This window comes from Orycteropus afer, unplaced genomic scaffold (assembly GCF_000298275.1).
Source record: "Orycteropus afer afer isolate SDZICR_OR568_19922 unplaced genomic scaffold, OryAfe1.0 scaffold00145, whole genome shotgun sequence".
Taxonomy (NCBI): domain Eukaryota; kingdom Metazoa; phylum Chordata; class Mammalia; order Tubulidentata; family Orycteropodidae; genus Orycteropus; species Orycteropus afer.
In genome coordinates this window covers 1,193,152-1,212,176 of record NW_006921732.1, presented here as the reverse complement: position 1 = coordinate 1,212,176, position 19,025 = coordinate 1,193,152, and the positions used below count along the sequence as shown (strand labels likewise).

General features: G+C 36.5%; 1 protein-coding gene across 1 annotated transcript in view; it reads left to right on the top strand.

Annotated features, from left to right (window-relative positions):
• FAF1 (Fas associated factor 1) overlaps window positions 1–19,025 on the top strand; it is a 734,611-nt gene that overhangs the window by 512,350 nt on the left and 203,236 nt on the right. The window contains exon 13 of the mRNA XM_042781660.1: window positions 15,735–15,889. Coding sequence (XP_042637594.1) covers window positions 15,735–15,889 — 155 coding nt within the window. The remainder of the gene's footprint in view (window positions 1–15,734; window positions 15,890–19,025) is intronic.

The window sequence follows — 19,025 nt, the reverse complement described above, 5'->3', positions numbered from 1 at the left end:
ATGCCTCTTCCAAAAACATAAAATTTTCTTACATAATCCCAATACCATTATCACACTTAAAAAAATTATCAATACTTCCCTAATATCTAATACCTAGTACATGCTCAAACTTCTCCAGTTCCCAGAATGTCTTCTCAGCTATTTTTTAAGAACATGATGCACTCGAGGATCAGAAGTCATATTTGGTTCTTAGATATCTTAAATCCGTTTTAAGGTAACACAGTAACTCTCTTCTCCTCCCTTTTTTTTCATGACATTTGCTCTTTGATGAAATCAAGCCAGATGACTGGTAGATTGTTCCAGATTCTGGGTTTGTCCGATTGTTTTCTTGTTATAGTATGTAACTTAATTTCCTTATCTCTGTATTTCTTGAGAAATGGATCTTAGGTCTAAAAGCTTTATTAGATTCAGGTTAGATTTTTTTTGCAAGATTACTTTGTAAGAAATGATAAATACTTTACTATAACATGATTTTTAATGGTTGCTGAATCTTTCACTGTATAGCTACATTATTATACTAAAAGAATGCCTTATATTTGGACATGAATATGTTTGAATGAGTATCTCAATATAACTTTAAAATAATCTCTTTTTCAGTTTATTCTTTTATAAGAATGTGTTTTGAACAAGTCTGTTTCTACTTTCCAGCATGGTTGCTAAGCAGTTGAAGTTACTAGAAAATGTCAGCTCCTCTGAAAACTTAAGCAGTAGCTCCAGAAAAATGCATATGTATTTTTAAAATCCTATCTCAAAAGCTACTATAAAATATACTGTGTATATACAGTATACATTACAGCTTTAAGTATCAATAAAACCAAAAAAATGAAACCCAGTGCCATCGAGTTGATTCCAACTCATAGCAGCTCCCATTGGGTTTCTAAGGCTGTAAATCTTCACCAAAGTATATTGCTTCATCTTCCTCCTGCAGAATCAGCTGGAGGGTTTGAACCACCAACCTTCTGGTTAGCAGCCAAATGCTTTACCTCCTATGCCACCAGAGTTCCTTTAAGTATCAGTACTTATACCAAAAGAACGTTTACTTAATGTCATGTGCAATAAATTGGCATTTGGATTTATTCAGACACAAATTCCCAAAGGAACATAAATTCTTTACTGATTTCAGGATGTTTCTAAGGAAACAATTCATTTGATTACTGTTTTATTACTTTTAAGTGTTTTAACAGATGAAAATCATTGGTTCATGTAATTGCATGTCTTGCTTCATACAAAAATCTGCCAATCTTTTTCTTCTTGTGCTGGGCTTTTTTTCTTTTCTCATTTCTTTTTTCATGTTAAAGATAAACAGTTCATGCATAGTTTATTAATTGACACTAAATTTAAGTCACTCAATTTAAATTGAACTCCTATGGTGGATAAATGATCCAAATTTAGATCTGAACAAGTATGTTTGTTATGGTCATTAACCAGATCATACATACCTACTTTTAATTAAATACAACTGTGTAAGAATAGAAATAATTTTGCAACTTCAGATTTGTATGGTGCTCTATAGAACATTTTCCTATACATATTTCATTTGAACTCCACTACAGACCAGCGACTCCTTGGAAGGAAGATTGGGCAATCTACTTCCATAGTGATACCACCTCAGAAATCCAAGAAGGGGTCGCTATGAGTTGAATCGACTCAATGGCAATGAGTTTGTTTTTTTTTTTTAACAGACCAGTGGGGTAGTACATTTAGCATCCATATTCTTATTTTAGAGATGAAGCAGCTAAGGCTCAGAAAAGCCTCATGGCTTGCCCAAAGACATATCAGTATTAAGTTGTTGTTTTTGTTGTTATGTGCCGTCGAGTCGGACCCAACTCATAGCGACCCCTCCTTGGGTTTCCAAGGCAGTATCACTACAGAAGTAGATTGCCCTATCTTCCTTCCGAGGAGTGGCTAGTGGGTTTGAACTGCCAGCCTTCTGGTTAGCACTCAAGTGCCTTAGGCACTATGCTACCAGAGCTCCTTCAGTATTAAGTTGTTGTTGTTGTTGTTATGTGCCGTTGAGTCAGCCCTGACTCATATTGACCCCTCCTTGGGTTTCTGAGGCAGTATCACTACAGAAGTAGGATTGCCCAACCTTCCTTCTGAGGAGTGGCTGGTGGGTTTGAACCGCCAGCCTTCTGGTGAGCAGGCAACTGTCTTAGCCACTATGCTACCAGACCTCCCCAGTATTAAGTAGTAGGGCCAAATAAGAGCTCAGGTGTTCCAACACAAGTAAGTATGACTTACACTATACAACCCATAGCGAGCCCTGGTGACACAGTGGTTAAAGCAATCAGCTTCTGACCAAAAGGTCTGTAGTTTGAACCCACTAGCTGCTCTGTGAGACAGTGATGTGGCAATCAGCTTCCCTAAAGATTTACAGCCTTGGAAACCCTATGGTGCAGTTCTGTGTCCTATGGGGCTGCTGTGAGTTGGAATTGATTCAACTTCATTGGGTTTAGGAGCTCTGGTAGCATAGTGCCTAAGGCACTTGACTGCTAACCAGAAGACTGGTGGTTCAAACCCACCAGCCACTCCTCGGAAGAAAGGTTGGGGAATCTACGTCCGTAGTGATAATGTCTTGGAAACCCGAGGAGGGGTCACTATGAGTCAGATGTGACTTGATGGCAGTGAGTTTGGTTTTTGGTTTTATCGCACCTATACTTCAGTTTTCAGTGACTCCAGTACTCCAGGATTCAATTATCAAACTTGATCTCTCATTTTCCAATTTCACATTTGAAATTTAAAACAAACATTTTCAATATTAATTTTGAAAACTGAATGAAACATTTTTCAGAAAATAATTTGCTAATGCTCAAACAGTGTAAGGCAACTGGGACTGATACTGTGGCATTTTTTACTATATTTCTTTCATCTTAAGTATCACGTTTAATTTAAACTGTGGGAGGCACATGAATTTTACCAGGGCAACAGATGAGCTTCTAGCACCAGCATTCTTCACTTGAAGTGAGAAATTGAGTTCCAAGAGTAAATAAAAACAAGATTGAAGGTTTAAATCCTCTGCTAGGCTTTTTGAACTTATATACTCATTAAATGTTTATTGGAGTGGTGGGATTACAGAGGATTTGGGGAGCTTCATCAACTGGTATATAGTTAATCACTAAGTAAAACACTACATTTGATAAAGTGTTTCTCACGATGCCACATTCAATCCATCTTAATGAAAACAGCTTCAAACTGATTTAATTTGAGAGCACTTGGTGGTGAGAGTGCTCATAGTTCTTTCTACCTCTTTCTTGAGGAATTCATAATACTGTTCAATCAGAGCTCAGTTGTGTGCTCCAGCTTCACTAAAACAAGTATTCTAAGTTCTTGTGTTTCTTTAAGTATATTGTGACAGTTTTGACTTCCGATAATGTGCCAGTCAGTTTTATAACCACCTTGCCCTTAACTATTAGAGATGCTCGTTCAGACAAGGCCCATAATTATGTATCAATGCCTAAGGGCCTGAAATATAGGGGTTACCTGTCCTTGAGAAGCTGACAGTCTAGTAGGGAAGATAAAACAGTGTGAATAGATCCTTACAGTATAGTATGTGGTAGGAGCAAAGAGGATAGGTAACCTCATGTATCTTAGAAGTGCAGAGAAACATTTCCAAAGGAGTTACCTCTGACCAGAATCTTTTAAGATGAGGAATCACAGAAGGAGTATCAAAAGCAAAGAAATGAAGATTATAAGGAGGAAACTACAATCAGTTTGGTGTTACTGAAGCGTAAAGTGCAGGACAGGAAATGCATTGCAAGCCTTGAGGCTGGGAAGATCGGCAGGACGAAGGCAGGAGGGAGCTGTGATTCCCCAGAAAGAGTTGGCATTTAAAAGATATTTGTTAAATGAAGCTTGTTTTTTATCTTGTGAGGGTAAATACGAGCCAATAGTTAGTTAGCCTCATTAATTAAGGTTGCAGAATAGTCACCATTGGTCACATCGTGATTCCCTAAAAGTCAGCTGACTCCTATCTTTATTTCTTAAAGAAGGTCCCTTTTCTCCTTAAAGGCTCCCCACCTTTCATTCCTACTATCACCGAATTCTCTTTTCTACAACAAGTACCCTAAAGAATAACTAGACATTGTGACAACTAAAAATTAACAGCATTATAATCCTAATGCCAGGTATTTTCTCTCATGTGAAGGATTGTTCCTTTTCAAGCATTTCTTAAAAGACTGGCCTTTGTTAGACCCAGTGGTGTTTCCAATATTGTACGTTAATTAATTCCTGATTTCTTACTTAGTAGTTCTGTGGCCCTAAACAAGTATAATGAACATGTTTCTGATCTGAAAAAAGGAGACAATAGTAATATTTACTATCTATGGTGGTTTTCCAGTCTGAGCATCAGGATTAGAGGAAGAACCATTAACAACCTGCAGTATGCAGATGACACATTGCTTGTTGGAAGTGAAGATGACTTGAATCACTTACTGATGAAGATCAAAGACTACAGCCTTCAGTACAGATTATACTTCAACATGAGAAAAACAAAATCCCTTACAACTGGACCAATAAGCAACATCATGAAAATGGAGCAAAGATTGAAGTCCTCAGGGATTTCATTTTACTTGGATCCACAATCAATACCTATGGAAGCAGCAGTCAAGAAATCAGACATTGTATTGCACTGGGAAAATGTGCTGCAAAAGACCTCTTTAAAGTGTTAAGGAGCAAAGATGTCACTTTGAAACCAAAGTGCATCTAACTCAGGCCATGGTATTTTCAGTTGCCTCATATTTTTGGCATATGCTTGTGAAAGCTGGTCAGTGAATAAAAAAGACTGAAGAAGAATTGATGCCTTTAAATTATGGTATTGGCAAAGAATACTGAAAATATCATGGGCTTCTAGAAGAACTAACATCTGTCCTGGAAGCTGTACAGCCAGAATGCTCCTTAGAAGAGAATGGCCAGACTTCATCTCATCCACTTTGGTCATGTTGTCAGAAGGGAGTCCATTTCCTGGAAAATGATGTCATGCTTGGTAAAGTAGAGGGTCAGCCAAAAAGGGGAGGACCTTCAACGAGATCGATTGACACGGGGCTACAGCAGTGAGCACGAGCACACCAAGGATTGTGAGGATGGCACAGGACTGGGCAGTTTTTTGTTCTGTTGTAAATAGGGTCTATGAGTTGGAGCTGACTTAATGGCACCTAACAACAAAGAAATGGTGGTTTTGAGGATTAAATGGGATGCTATACATAAAAATAACAAGCACAGTGGCTAAAATAAAATGTTAAGCAGTTATGGAAAAATTTGAGAAATAACAATTTGTAAAATAACAAAACTGATTTTCTCGTGCAGTGCATGAACAGACTCTAAGAACAGCACCAGAAATTAATTTTGTGAACCTCTTTGAACATTAGTACACCACTAAAACGAGGGCTTCACTTTAACAGTGCTTTTTAGTTTTTCAAGTTCTTGTATATTTATTTTATAAAATCTTGTCATTTTAAAGTAATGTTGCCTGTACTTCCTCATTTGAAACAAATCTCAGTGCCATTATTGATAAATGTGTTTTAAGAAATTAAAATACGCAGATATACACACACAAACCACAGCTATAGTTGATGAGTTTCTAGCACCCTGCCATCCAGAAAACCAGACAAACTTCTTTTAATGTAGGAAAATATGACGAGTCTATCTTGTCTGTGTCATCTTTTCAATTTAAATTCATTAAAGGCAGAACTATGTCTTTTAGAGTAATTAAAATTAATTAAAAGTAATTAAATTAATTAAAAGTAATATAAATATGATAGATAGGATAGCATCCTGCCCATGTTTGAGATAAGAATGATGGTGCTATTGTAATTATTTTTAGAAAAATAATTTTTCACTATACAGATACTATATGCTGTAAAAAAATGAAAATAGCAAAAATTCATGTAGTATAGAAAATAAAAATTACCACAAAATCTTAATCCTGAAAAGTAACCACAATTAAATATTTTGTTAATGTGATTTTTTAAGTCTACAAACATGTATATCAGTGAAAAAAAGCTTATATATTTAACATAAATGCAGCTAACCCAAATATGCTATTCTATTAGATATTTCTTCTAAACAGTATATTATTAATGCCATATTTAAAATTTGCTTTTAATTCTCTAGTTACCAAATCTGCCTAATTAAAGTGATGAAAAAAATCTTTAGTGTCCATATTAAAATTTTCAAGTTAGACCGGCTGTGTAAAATTTTCTTCCCTGTTTATTACTATTCATCTTTTTGAGAACCATTAACCATACTTGAAAAGCAAAATATAGGTAATTTTTTTTTAAATATCAGAAGCAAAGCTGATTTCCATTCATAGACTTCATCCATATTTGTATCAGTTCTCCCAAAGGGCCCTCTCTGGTCCTTGAAAGTATGTCTTATTACTATTTACATACTGTAAAAAGGTAAAAAAGCTAAATTAGATCTCTGAGTAAGTTCAAGACATCTGTTCTATATCTAATCTTAAATGTTTTCACTTGAAAATAAAAGGTATAGTAGAACAAGTGATAATCAGAATTCTTACATTTGAATTCTGGCTCCCAATTTGCTAGCTGTATGCTATTAACCAGGTTACTTAACCTTCCTGAACATTGATTTTTACATTTAAAAATTTGGATTGTAATACATACCTCACAAGATTGTTAAACAAAAAAATAATATATGTAAAACATCTTTGAAATGTATGTTGAACATCTTTGTGATTGTTTGCTTATAGTAGATGGACATCAAACAAATCAGGCAGATTTGGATTTGAAACTAGGCCCTGATGCTGACTAACAGTATCAGCTTCTACTTTATTGTCTGTGAAGTGGAGTTAAAAATATCTTGCTGATTAACTCACCTTGAGGTAATGAGTCCTTACCTTTATAGTAGCCAAGTTATTCAGATATGCATGTTAGGAAGATGAATAGTTCTGTTTAATTGATTTATAGGGTACATGTAAGAGTGCAGTAGGAGACAGGGCTAGGCTAGAGAAGTAGACTGGGGTCTCATCATGGAAATCTGGTAATGCCAACTAAGATTTTTTTGGTTAGGGGATGGTTAGCTGTTGAAAGCTTTTGAAGATGGGGGAGATGTTATCAGAATTGTACTGTATAGCTTGCAGGATGGACTGGAGGGAAAAAATTAATGCCAGTGACACCGAACAACTGTACACATTTGAATACATATATGGGGTGTCAGACAATTTGATTAGAAAATCATAGTACAGTAATAGCACAGTATAGTTCACAAACTTCTTGGCTCCGAATTTTACAACTTGTTTGCCTTTGTGTGCCTTTTTATAATGTATATCTTATATATAATGTATATCTTATCTTATCCTATTCCTCCTCATTCTCCTTAGAGTGCCTAACAAAGTAGAAGGGAATGCTTCTACTTTTGCCATACCCTTATACTAATGTATTCTGGCCTTTTTTCCCTCTGTATAGATTTCAATAGAATATTTTGTTTTTTATTTGCCTTATCATTTACAAAAAAAAAAAAAAACCTCACTGCCATCGAGTCGATTCAACTCATAGCAACCCCTCCTTGGGATTCCGAGGCGGTGTGTCTGCGGAAGTAGATTGCCCAGTCTTCCTTCTGAGGAGTGGCTGGTGGGTTTGAAACACCAAGCTTCTGGTTAGCAGTTGAATGCCTTCGGCACTATGCCGCCAGAGCTCCTTCTATCATTTACAGTCTTTTATAAATAAGTATATTAAGTAAAACAAAGTATTTCTGATCTTACATAGTGTATAGTATCATTATTAAGGATATTTGAGACTCATACCACAAAGAGCTAATTTCCCTAACCACAGACATTTAAGAGGAACTGCCCAGGTGTGAGGTAACAACTAGAATGCTAATGTAATTATTTTTAGAAAAATAATTTTTTGTTTTACAAATAATATATAGGAGCTCTGGTGACATAGTGCCTGAGGCATTTGACTGCTAACCAGAAGGCTGGCGGTTCAAACCCACCAACCACTCCTCGGGAGGAAGGTTGGGCAATCTACTTCGTAGTGATGCCACCTTGGAAACCCAAGGAGAGGTTGCTATGAATCAGATCCAACTTGACAGCAGTGAGAGTTAGTTATCATTCTCAGAAGAGAATAGTTGGTGTTGTTAGGTGCCATCAAGCCAGCTCCAATTCATACCGACCCTGTGTGCAACAGAACAAAACACTGCCTGGTCCTGACCAGCCTCACAATCCTTGCTATACCTGAGCCCATCGTTGCAGCCACTGTGTCAATCCATCTTGTTGAAAGGCCTTCCCCTTTTTTGCTGATCCTCCACTTTACTAAGCATGATGTTCTTTTCCAGGAATGGTCTCTTCTGACAACATTACCAAAGTAGATGAGATGAAGTCTGTCCATCCTTGCTTCTAAGGAGCGTTCCAGCTGCACTTTTTCCAGGACAGATTTGTTAGCTCTGGCAGTCTGTAGTACTTTCAGTATTCTTCACCAACACCAAAAATATCAATTCTTCTTCAGTCTTCCCTATTCATTGTCCAGCTTTCACACTCAAAAGAAGCAATTGAAAACACCACAGGTTGGGTTAGATGCACCTTAGTTTTCAAAGAGACATCTTTGCTCTTCAGCATTTTAAAGAGGTCTTTTGCAGCAGATTTGCCCAGTACGATACATTGTCTGATTTCTTGATTGCTGCTTCCATTAGTGTTGATTGTGGAACCAAGTAATATAAGTCTTTGACAACTTCAATTTTTTCTCCATTTTTCATGATGCTGTTTACTGGTCCAGTTGTGAGGATTTTTGTTTTCTTTATTTAGGTGTAATCCATATAGCAAACTGTAGTCTTTGATCTTCATGAGTAAGTGCTTCAAGTCATCTTCACTTTCAGCAAGCAAGGTTGTGTTGTCTGCATATCGCAGGTTGGTAATGAGCCTTCCTCCAATCCTGATGCCACATTCTTATTCATATAATCTAGCTTCTCGGATTATTTGCTCAGCATACAGATTAAATAATTATGGTGAAAGGATACAACTCTGGCACACTCTTATCCTGATTTTAGACTGTGAAGTATCCCCTTGTTCTCTTTGAATGACAGCCTCCTGGTCTATGTACAGGTTCCTCATGAATAAATATTCTGTAATTCCCATTCTTCTCAATGTTATTCATAATTATGATTCACACAATTGAATGCTTTTGTGTAGTCAGTAAAAACACAAGTAAACATCTTTCTGGTATTCTTTGCTTTCAGCCAAGATCCATTTGACATCAGCAATGATAGCCCTCATTCCATGTCCTCTTCTGAATCCAGCTTGTGTTTCTGGAAGTTCCCTGTCGATATACTGCTGCCAACCATTTTTGGATTATCTTCAGTATGATTTTACTTGCATGTGATAATGATACTGTTTGATAATTTCCACATTCTGTGGGATCGCCTTTGGAATGGACACAAATAAGGATCTCTTCCAGTCAGTTGGCAAAGCACCTGTCTTCCACACTTCTTGGCATAGATTAGTGAGTGCTCCAGCATGGCATCCATTTGTTGAAACATCTCAATGGGCATTTTGTCAATTTCTGAGGCCTTGTTTTTTGCCTCCTTCAGTACAGCTTGGACTTCTTCCTTCAGTACCATTGGTTCTTGATCACATGCTACCTCCTGAAATAGATGAACATTGACCTATTCTTTTTGGTACAGTGACTCTATATTCTTTCTATCTTCTTTTGATCTTTCCTGAATCATTCAATATTTTGCCCATAGAATCTTTCAGTATTCAACTGGAGGCTTGATGAATATTTAATGAATGCAGAATCAATTCAAAGGCAAGGATCTAATTTTTTTCCTCCTGTATATGCCTAGCTCACAGTATAGTTCCTGGCATGAGTTTCTTGCAGGAAGAAGAAGAAAAAAAGTTTATTGATGATGTTGATGATAATTTAAAGCTGTTCTTTCCTTATAGATCCCTGTGCTTTGAAGTATGTAAGCAAGAAAAAAACCACTGCAGAACTGTGTGCTACTTTGCAGAATCACAGTTTTATCAACCTCTTTGTTGTTGTTGGTTGCCGTCAAGTTGATTCTCACCACAGATGTATAAAATAAAACTGCTCTGTAGGGTTTTCATTGACCCGACTCTTAAGTGACCCCTTCTTGGGTTTCTGAGGCAGTATCACTATGGAAGTAGATTGCCCCATCTTCCTTCCGAGGAGTGGTGCTCTGGTAGTGTAGTGGCTAAGGCACTTGACTGCTAACCAGAAGGCTGGCGGTTCAAACCCACCAGCCACTCCTCGGAAGGAAGGTGGGGCAATCTACTTCTGTAGTGATACTGCCTTGGAAACCCAAGGAGGGGTCGCTATGAGTCGGGTCCGACTCGATGGCACACAACAACAACAACAACATAGGGTTTTCAAGGCTGGGACTTTTCACAAGCAAGGTGGCAAGCCGGTTTTCTGAGTTGCCTTTGCATATGTTAACACCACCAACCTCCACTACTTAACCATTTGTACCACGTATATAAAGCTCTTAGTACAGTGCTTGGCAAATGTTGTTGTTGTTATGTGCTGTCGAGTTGACCGTGACTCATAGCGACCCCTCCTTGGGTTCCTGAGGCGGTATCACTACGGAAGTAGATTGTCCAGCCTTCCTTCCAAGGAGTGGCTGGTGGGTTTGAACCACCAGCTTTCTGGTTAGCAGTCAAGTGCCTTACGCATTATGCTACCAGAGCTCCTGCTTGGCAAATAGCAGTCAGTAAATGAAAGTAATGGTGATTCTGATTATTATAGTGGCAACAGTGAAAAAAGAGGAAATAGGAAGAGGAAAAATAAATAAAAGTACAAATTTACATAAAGGTAATTATTTTATACTTTAAATCTTACACTGAAAAAAAATTATGAATTACCATTTCTAGGAACGATTTGTCATATTAGCTTTAAAATCATTAAGCACTCAGACTATGGATGTTCCAGTATTTGATAATAAACTAGAACACTTCCTTTTCAAATGATCAGCAAATACTTTGAGTGTCTGCCCTGTGTCTGCCTTATTTTAAGACATAGCCAGCTCATTGTGTCCAGCTCTAATGTTCTATGATGTTGTGATGCTAAGTTTCTAAATACAGTAGCTACTGTAGCTCAAGGCCAAATCACTCTGGTTGCTATCAAGTGGGCATTTCCTAAGCATCACTTTAGTACCTTAGCTCCTGGATTTGAACAGGAAAATTAGTAAAGCCCTGAAGGCAGAGACACAATAAGCACCCCAAACACTGTTACCAGTAGGAAAAATGAAGGAGCTATTTAATCCTTAACACATTTTCATGGCTATCATTTCTCTTGAATTCACTTTCAAAATCCTTTATTTCCTGTGGGTAGTCCAGGACTCTTCATCCTAACACCTCCTTTCATTCAGCACCCATCATGGGCCAGACGTTGTAAAGGGGTGCTTTGCCTACTTTATCCACAATCATTTCAACAGCCCATCTTGTCCCACGGCCACACAGCTGGTAAGTGGCAGAACTACTGCCTTGGAAACCCAAGGAGGGGTCTCTATGAGTTGGGTCTGACTCGAAGGCACATAACAACAACGACAAATAGTTACTTTGACTTTCCTTTACACCATGTTACCAAAGCCTAGATCACAAAGAGGGGATCTGAGGAGAGTATAACAGGGTGGCTTGCTATCAGTGAGGCTGGCTATCAGCTGTAGACCCTCTCCGCTAAATTGGAAAGGACAAATAAAATACAGTTCTTTTTAATACCCTTACCTTAGCGTTTATCATATGGCACTGCAATTAAATGTTTGCTTCTCCACATGCCCACCCCACCTCCAACTCTTTGAGGACAAGGGAACTTATTTATCTTTATATTCTCAATGCTGATACATAGGACTCTGTAAATTTTAACGAACCAGTTATTAATGGGCCAAAGATACAACTGATTATAGTAATGGAAAATAAAACATTTTCTTATGCCTTTTTAAATTACACTAGATGTTTTTCTTCACAAAAGCCATTTTGTGATCCTTTTGACACTTTGCTGTCCCAAATTGGTTGATGTACTAGACGTGGTTTTCACTACTTTGGCCTGTACTTAATTGAATTTTAGGTAATGAGAAGCCAATGTCTGTGGTTTATTTAGTTGTGCCTATAATCTAATCAGAGGTTTATGTGACCCAAATTTAGTAGCTTTTGCATCCTAAGAATCTTTATATTTTGTCTATTTACCGTCATAATAGTAGAAGAAAATTTTTAACATGCTGAAAGCTTATTATCAGAGAGAAAAGATTATTTTAGAATTGTTCCGTTTCCATTTTGAAAGCTACTGGGGGACATCCCCAGCCTGAAGATCTCTTCAGATACTCTTTCTATCATCTCCTTTCTCACATTCAGTTTAGAGCTTAAAGTGGGAAATTTTTTTTTAAGTATGTTTTCCTGGCATCTCATGTTTAACAGTGTCAGGGGTTTGTGTCCCTGGAACGAAAACTGTTTCTCCAGAGCCTTTTTTCTCTCAGCTTCCAGTGAAAAGAGGGGCGAGCCGAGCCAGTCGCTTACCACAAAGCAGTTCTACCACAAAGGAAAGATTAAGGGTTTAGAGAGAGGTCAATGTGGGTTTTTCTCTAACTAAACACTTTCCTAAAGTTTCCTTGTGGAAAAATAATGAAGTCATCTCAGAGTTTTTAAAGAATTTTTATTTCTTTTTCACCGTCTGCATTCGCTTGTCTTCTCAGCATGGATGTTTAATCTTCCTAGGCTTTGTGAATTGGCCCAAATGAATAAGTGGTGAGCTGTCTCTCTAGGAGCTAGAGGCTTATTCTAAGGGCCTAATCACTGAGTAAACACATCTTTGCCCTCCCTCTCACAACTGCGATATAATAGTCGAGATTCTAGCACAGTAACCTGGATATTGCAGGGACCAATGCTTTGAAATGCAGAATGGTTGATCCTCCAAAACAGACAGTGCCTGATCTTTGCCTGCCTCTTTCTTCTTTTTTAAATTAAATATTGCCAAAGAGATGCTGTTTTATTGCTTGATATTGTGCATTAGTGCCCTGGATTTCCAAGTTTAGTTTCGGTCAACACTGTAGGCTGCACTTATACGGAACTCTGCATGTTGGGTTTCTTAGTAGCCTCTTCAGCACATGTGTGTTTGATTTGGAAGAGCATTTAAATTAAATCAGTGAGATAGCAGTGTAAATCACTAATCTCTTTCCCAAAGTCTAATGTTCCATTGCAGTGTTCTTGAGAGAAATAGGCATTTTAAAGATTTAGCCATTGCCATTGTTTGGCTGGAAATATGCTGATTTAAAAGTGGACAGCTCTCTTGTTCCCAGTGTCTCATTAAATGTAGTTGCTGAGATACGTACGATCAAGCAGAATTAGAGGTTGACATCCCTCTGTCTATTCAGCTAGAGAGCTCCTAAGAAGAGGAGCTCTGAATTTGTTAATGCTGCCAGGTTCACGTTCCTTTCCCTAAAGCAGCAGATTTCTTGCCTTGTTTGCTGAAACTGGGTCGGCATTGCCACTGCCATTTGGTGTCTTTTTTTCCAGAGGTTTGGTAGCAGATTCAAGTTTATTTCTTCAAACTAATTGGGACATGTGCTAGCTTGAGGATGCAAAAACTGAGAGAGACCCAATCTTTGCTCTTGAGAGACTTAGTCTGGAGGGTAAACTGGTAAACAATGAAATATTAATGGGAAGAGGTAGAGGCCCAGAAAACAAAGCACTTAACTCTGCCTGAGGAATCAGAGAGGTCTTACAGAGGCAATAGTTTTGAGCCTTAAAGGATGCGTAGAAATTTCCCAGATAATATCTCTCCAACAACGTATCTGATTACAAACTTCCTAGAAGACAGCTAATGGAACCTGAAGACATCAGCATAGATAAAGAAACTCTGAGACTTGTTTACGGTTTTATCACCACTGCCTCCTGCTGGGCTTGACATGGAGAGTATGTCAACAAATGCTTGTAGAATGACTGAATAAATGAATTAACACAGTAGAGTGGAATCAGCTGAGCCACTTGTAGTCAGGAGTCCTATCCTGATTCCCATTACATCCTATGTCTAGAACTCAAGAAGCACTGATGTTATGTGCAGTGGCCATTAGGGCAACTTCATATGATATGAGTCCGGCATCCTTGAGTACAGTGTTACTGATTTCTCTGCTCTGGCTGTAGTGTCAGAAAAAGAAGACTAGGCTTGGAATCAGACAATCTGGGTTCCAATCCCAGCAGTACTGCTTACTAACTAGCTGTGGAATATGTTAATGACGTTAAGGATATCTATTTTACATGTTTATTCTGGAGATTAGATAATAAGTATGAATGTAAGTAACAGTGCTTCTTATTCATGGTAGGTGCTCAGTGCATGCTTTTGAAATCTTAACTCTTCTTGTCTACTTCTGACTACTGTCATCTGATGTAAAGTTTACCTTTGAAAAAAATAATTGTATGATGACTTTCTATTATAATTTGGATTCTTTATCAGGAAAATTCCAAGCATCAGAATTCTTTCACTTTTCATCACCATGAATGCTGTACAGGTATCCATCCCCACTTATTAAAAGTTCACTTTACACCTCTTCACTTTTACAAAAGAACTACATTAGTACTTACTTTTGCTAACCCAAAAGAAATCTGAAAAGGATCTGAAAAGCAACAGCCTTCAGCGTTTGTTTTGCAGCTAGCTGTTAAAGAGGCAGCACACACCCCAAGCAGTGAGAGTGGTGCCACCAAGCTCTTGCCACCATAGCTTTGAACTGTCTGTGAACACTGTATGTTGGTGCTATTTTAGGTTATTTTTTGGGTCTGGGAATGCTCAAAGATTTTCCAGTATAAATTAATGGTAATTGCTTCTTCACTTTATGCCATTTTGGCTTTAGAAAAGTTGCATGGAAGCACTACTTTGGGATAGCAGAGGAAACCTGTGTTTATTTATAAATGTCTTTTTGTTTAGAATCCCACATAGTAACTTTTTCTTTGCTATCATAACATCTATATTTAATATGAAAGGAAAAAAGACCTTCAGCTATCTTGATATTTTCCTTTGATAGAATTTCACAAGTTGATTTGTATGTTGCCTTAACTCTAAAATCTTGTCTTCTAGTGCCCTGATAACTGTAGCTATTCTTAAACTCAGCTCTTCTACAAACTAAAACTAAGAAGTTATTAAACAATTTAGACTTTTTTGTTGCTAAAGCTGATATGTCGCACATTATAGTGTTTAGTTTGAAGTATTGAATATCCAACTACAACAGAGGACACTTTTGCATTTAAATGAGGACTTTGAAAATTACCTGTGGAACTAAAACAAAACATCATTTCAGACCTTATCCTTTTACGTAAAAGAGATTATTCACTGTTCAGATATTATAAAATTATGGATACATAAGAATTTGCCACCTAATTTTAGTATTGTTCTCTGTGTAGTTAAATAGTTTAATATTTCTCTTCCTATATAAATTGTACACTAAATATGAAGAATGATAAACCCATTTTATTTAAGGAAAATGTAATTCTGTTGGAATTTCTGCTTGAGACAGGCTTGCATGTGTTACCAGAAATCCACAACAGCAGTTGGTAAAACATGAGAGATATAAACATTCTCGCTTCTTTAGAGTATAAGGAAGCAAAATTCATTCATATTAGTAGATGCTTTAGAAACTCCAAGTGAAAGGCACTCTTTTAAGGGAATAGGATTTAATTTTTGTCTTTGCTGTTCATATTGACTGATTGTGCCCTTACAAAATTCAGAAAATCTTACATCAGTGGATATTTTAATTGATCAGACTTTTCTTCTCTTTCTTTCCAGAGAAAGCTTCTTGCTATCTACCTCCACCATGATGAAAGTGTATTAACCAACGTGTTCTGCTCACAAATGCTTTGTGCTGAATCCATTGTCTCTTATCTGAGTCAAAATTTTATAACCTGGGCTTGGGATCTGACAAAGGATGCCAACAGAGCAAGGTAATGTTCACAAGTTATATGCTGGGATTCTGGTTTTTTATAAAAAAAAAAAAGAGAGAGAAAACAAGTCATCAGTGTCTTTGGTTTCTTATCATCATAAACATGTCTCATCCTTAGCATTAAATTTTCTACCATTACATTTCATTAGAACACATCCAGCTATTTATAATTGTGAAAACACCTTAACTTGTAAAAGGCTTTTTTTTAATTTAAGAATCACCCCAAAACAAAAATAAGAAATGCATTTCTCTGGTCTTTGTTGTAATAAGATATAGTAGATTTCTAATATTTTGTTGAACATTGCAGAAAACGTTTTTAATAATGTTTAAAATAAATTTTAATATTAAACACATAATGTTCTTTGTTTAATAATGTTAATAATAAAAGGCAAGGCAAGTCTAACATATAATCCTAGTGGTAAGTTTATTTTTTAATAACTTTAGTGAAATAGGCATGATATTCTGGACCAGTCTAGTGGTATTGGTAATAGCTTAACTCTAGCATATGCTAATTGATGTAATCGCTTTATTGCACACATTCTTTTGCACACAGCCAGCAATACATCCATATTCTCAATAGGAAGAAAATCCCTTTCCTAGCTGTCAGCATAAGTTTATTTAGTTTGTTAATCATATCCGTAAGTGATGAATAATTCTTCATATTTTGCCTATTTGAATTTCTCATATGAAACCTATTTCATCATGTTTAATTACACATGTGACCATAACATCCTGTGATATGCTACTTTGGGTGTGTTAACACAATCATAATCACAGCTCTGGGCTTGTGAACAGGGAAATTAAATTAATTCATTTCAAGGGAAGTCTGTTGTAGTTAACTAATTTAAGTGATTATATAACACTTCAAAATCATCAGATTTGTCTTTTTATTATTTTATGGCTCATTGAATTTTTCGTTATCATTCACACTTTTTTGTGTGTAATCCGAATGTGAAAAGAAAAATGATTCCTCCCTTAAATGTGAAGAAAAAGAATGTTGAAGCAATTTCTTCATCTAATACTTCATATCTTTAAGCAAATGGTTAGGAAATTTCATAGAATGACTTCGTTCTGCCTTGGAAATCTTCCCTGTTATACATAACAAAGAACCTTTAGCACCTGTATTTGTTTAAATTAAATCAGGTTATTATTCACACTCAGTTAAAGGTGATGAAAAGCAGTGCCAAAAACAGATAAAAATGCAGCATCGAAGGTCTTTCATGAGGCAAAATACATAGACTGGAGACTTGACTAAATCTTTTGCCATTCACTGGCAGTAAGGAATCTCCTTTCCTTTTATCCACAACTTGATGGAGAAGGAAACACTATTTCTAAACCATCTGTAGTGGCTAAGTTCAGCTGGCTACCTGCTGTTATTTTGTTCTGTCCTCCATTTAATTCCTTAGTTCCTTTTATTTTACAATGACAAAAAATTGCAGTGTAGTTTCTTTTGAAAAACAGTGTTTGAGGGTTTTTTTTTTTATGACTAGCAATCAACAGCCATGTAATTGCTTTGTTATGTTTTACTAAAGAAGTCTGTTAAGTAGCACAACTTTGATACACTAGTAATAAGAGTTTGCAGGTTACAGAGACACCTGTGGTGACCAAAGCGACAGAAGCTGCTTATTAGAAAGAGCCAGTACAGCTGTGTCCTATTAACTCCTTATGACACTTTTTTAAACACAAAATAAAGGCCTTGTTTAAGGCTTTAGAGCTATTTCTCAATGAATTGCAGGACTATGAAGGATAATAGGATATTTTAATTTTCATTTTTAAAAATGTAGCATCCCATTATTAAGTTGCTGTAATGAAAATAAAAAGAAGTGATATTAGAGACTGAAAATAGAAACATCCAAGTTTTCAATTAATAAGCATTTATGGAACAAAAAATCAATGAGGAGAAAGAATGGAATGATTTCTAGAGTTTAAGACACTTGGCATCCTTATTCAAAATCTAACTATCCATAATACAAATTAAAGACAATTTTAAGTTAAGATATTACATTTCTCTATACTTTTCATGTACAGCTCCAGTATTTTACTATGAAGGCCAATGAGAAAATACACATTTTACAAATACAAGATGAAAATTCATTGTAATGGCATATTCCCAAAAGAGCAAAGGTGAATTTCCTTTGATACATAAAAACTGTATGAGAATTAACTATTAGGCTAATTTATTGCACTAAAAAAGGGTTTAGCTTAGTCACAATTTTCTTACTGCTTATCATGGATACATCTAAATAAAATTTTCTAATTGAGTTTCCTGCTCTATGATCTTTCTTGGATTTTTATCACCACACTTATCCAGAGGTGTTTGTTATGAAAATTGAGTGCATGATCCATTTGGTGCTTTTAACTTGGAGTAACAAAACGTCAAACTTACGCTCTCAATTCAGTAGAGCACTAATATTATTTCATTATCACTAATATTTGTTAATCAGTGATACACATACCAAAAGTTGTTGTGCCATCATTTGCATATTACCAGAGAGCTAAAGTAGGGCAGATTAATATATGGAAATAAATAAGAAATTTCTAGGCATACAAATAAAACCGTTGCTGTGGGTTTCCTTTTAACAATTGTTTTTATGACAAATGTAATAGTTTGGTGGATTGTGTGTCTAGTCTCATGTATGACTGTCCCACTTCTGGTTAATCATAAAGATTTAGAGAATCCTGGGCCTATAAACGATTCCATCAGGATGCTGTTTTGTCTAGTTTTCTGAGACTGTCCACTGATATCATAGCTGGGTACATTGATTCCCAAGATGGAAGAGGACTTGCCAAGCAAATTTACTTTTGATTAAGGAATGCCATAATTAAGTCTATAGAAACATTAACCCTCTAGTCACAATTTCCTGTGAATTTTTCATGTGTGTTATAGAGAATGAAGGATGCTGAACTACTAAGTGAATGTTTTAGTAAGTTAGTGGAATATGACTGTCACAAATACAAGTTTCACTCACTGTTTATTTCCTGATTTCTCTAATAAACCAGATTTTAAAAGAAACAGATTTCTGTTGTTGTTGTTATGTGCCATGGAGTCAGACCCGACTCATAGCGACCCCTCCTTGGGTTTCCAAGGCAGTATCACTACGGAAGTAGATTGCCCCATCTTCCTTCCGAGGAGTGGC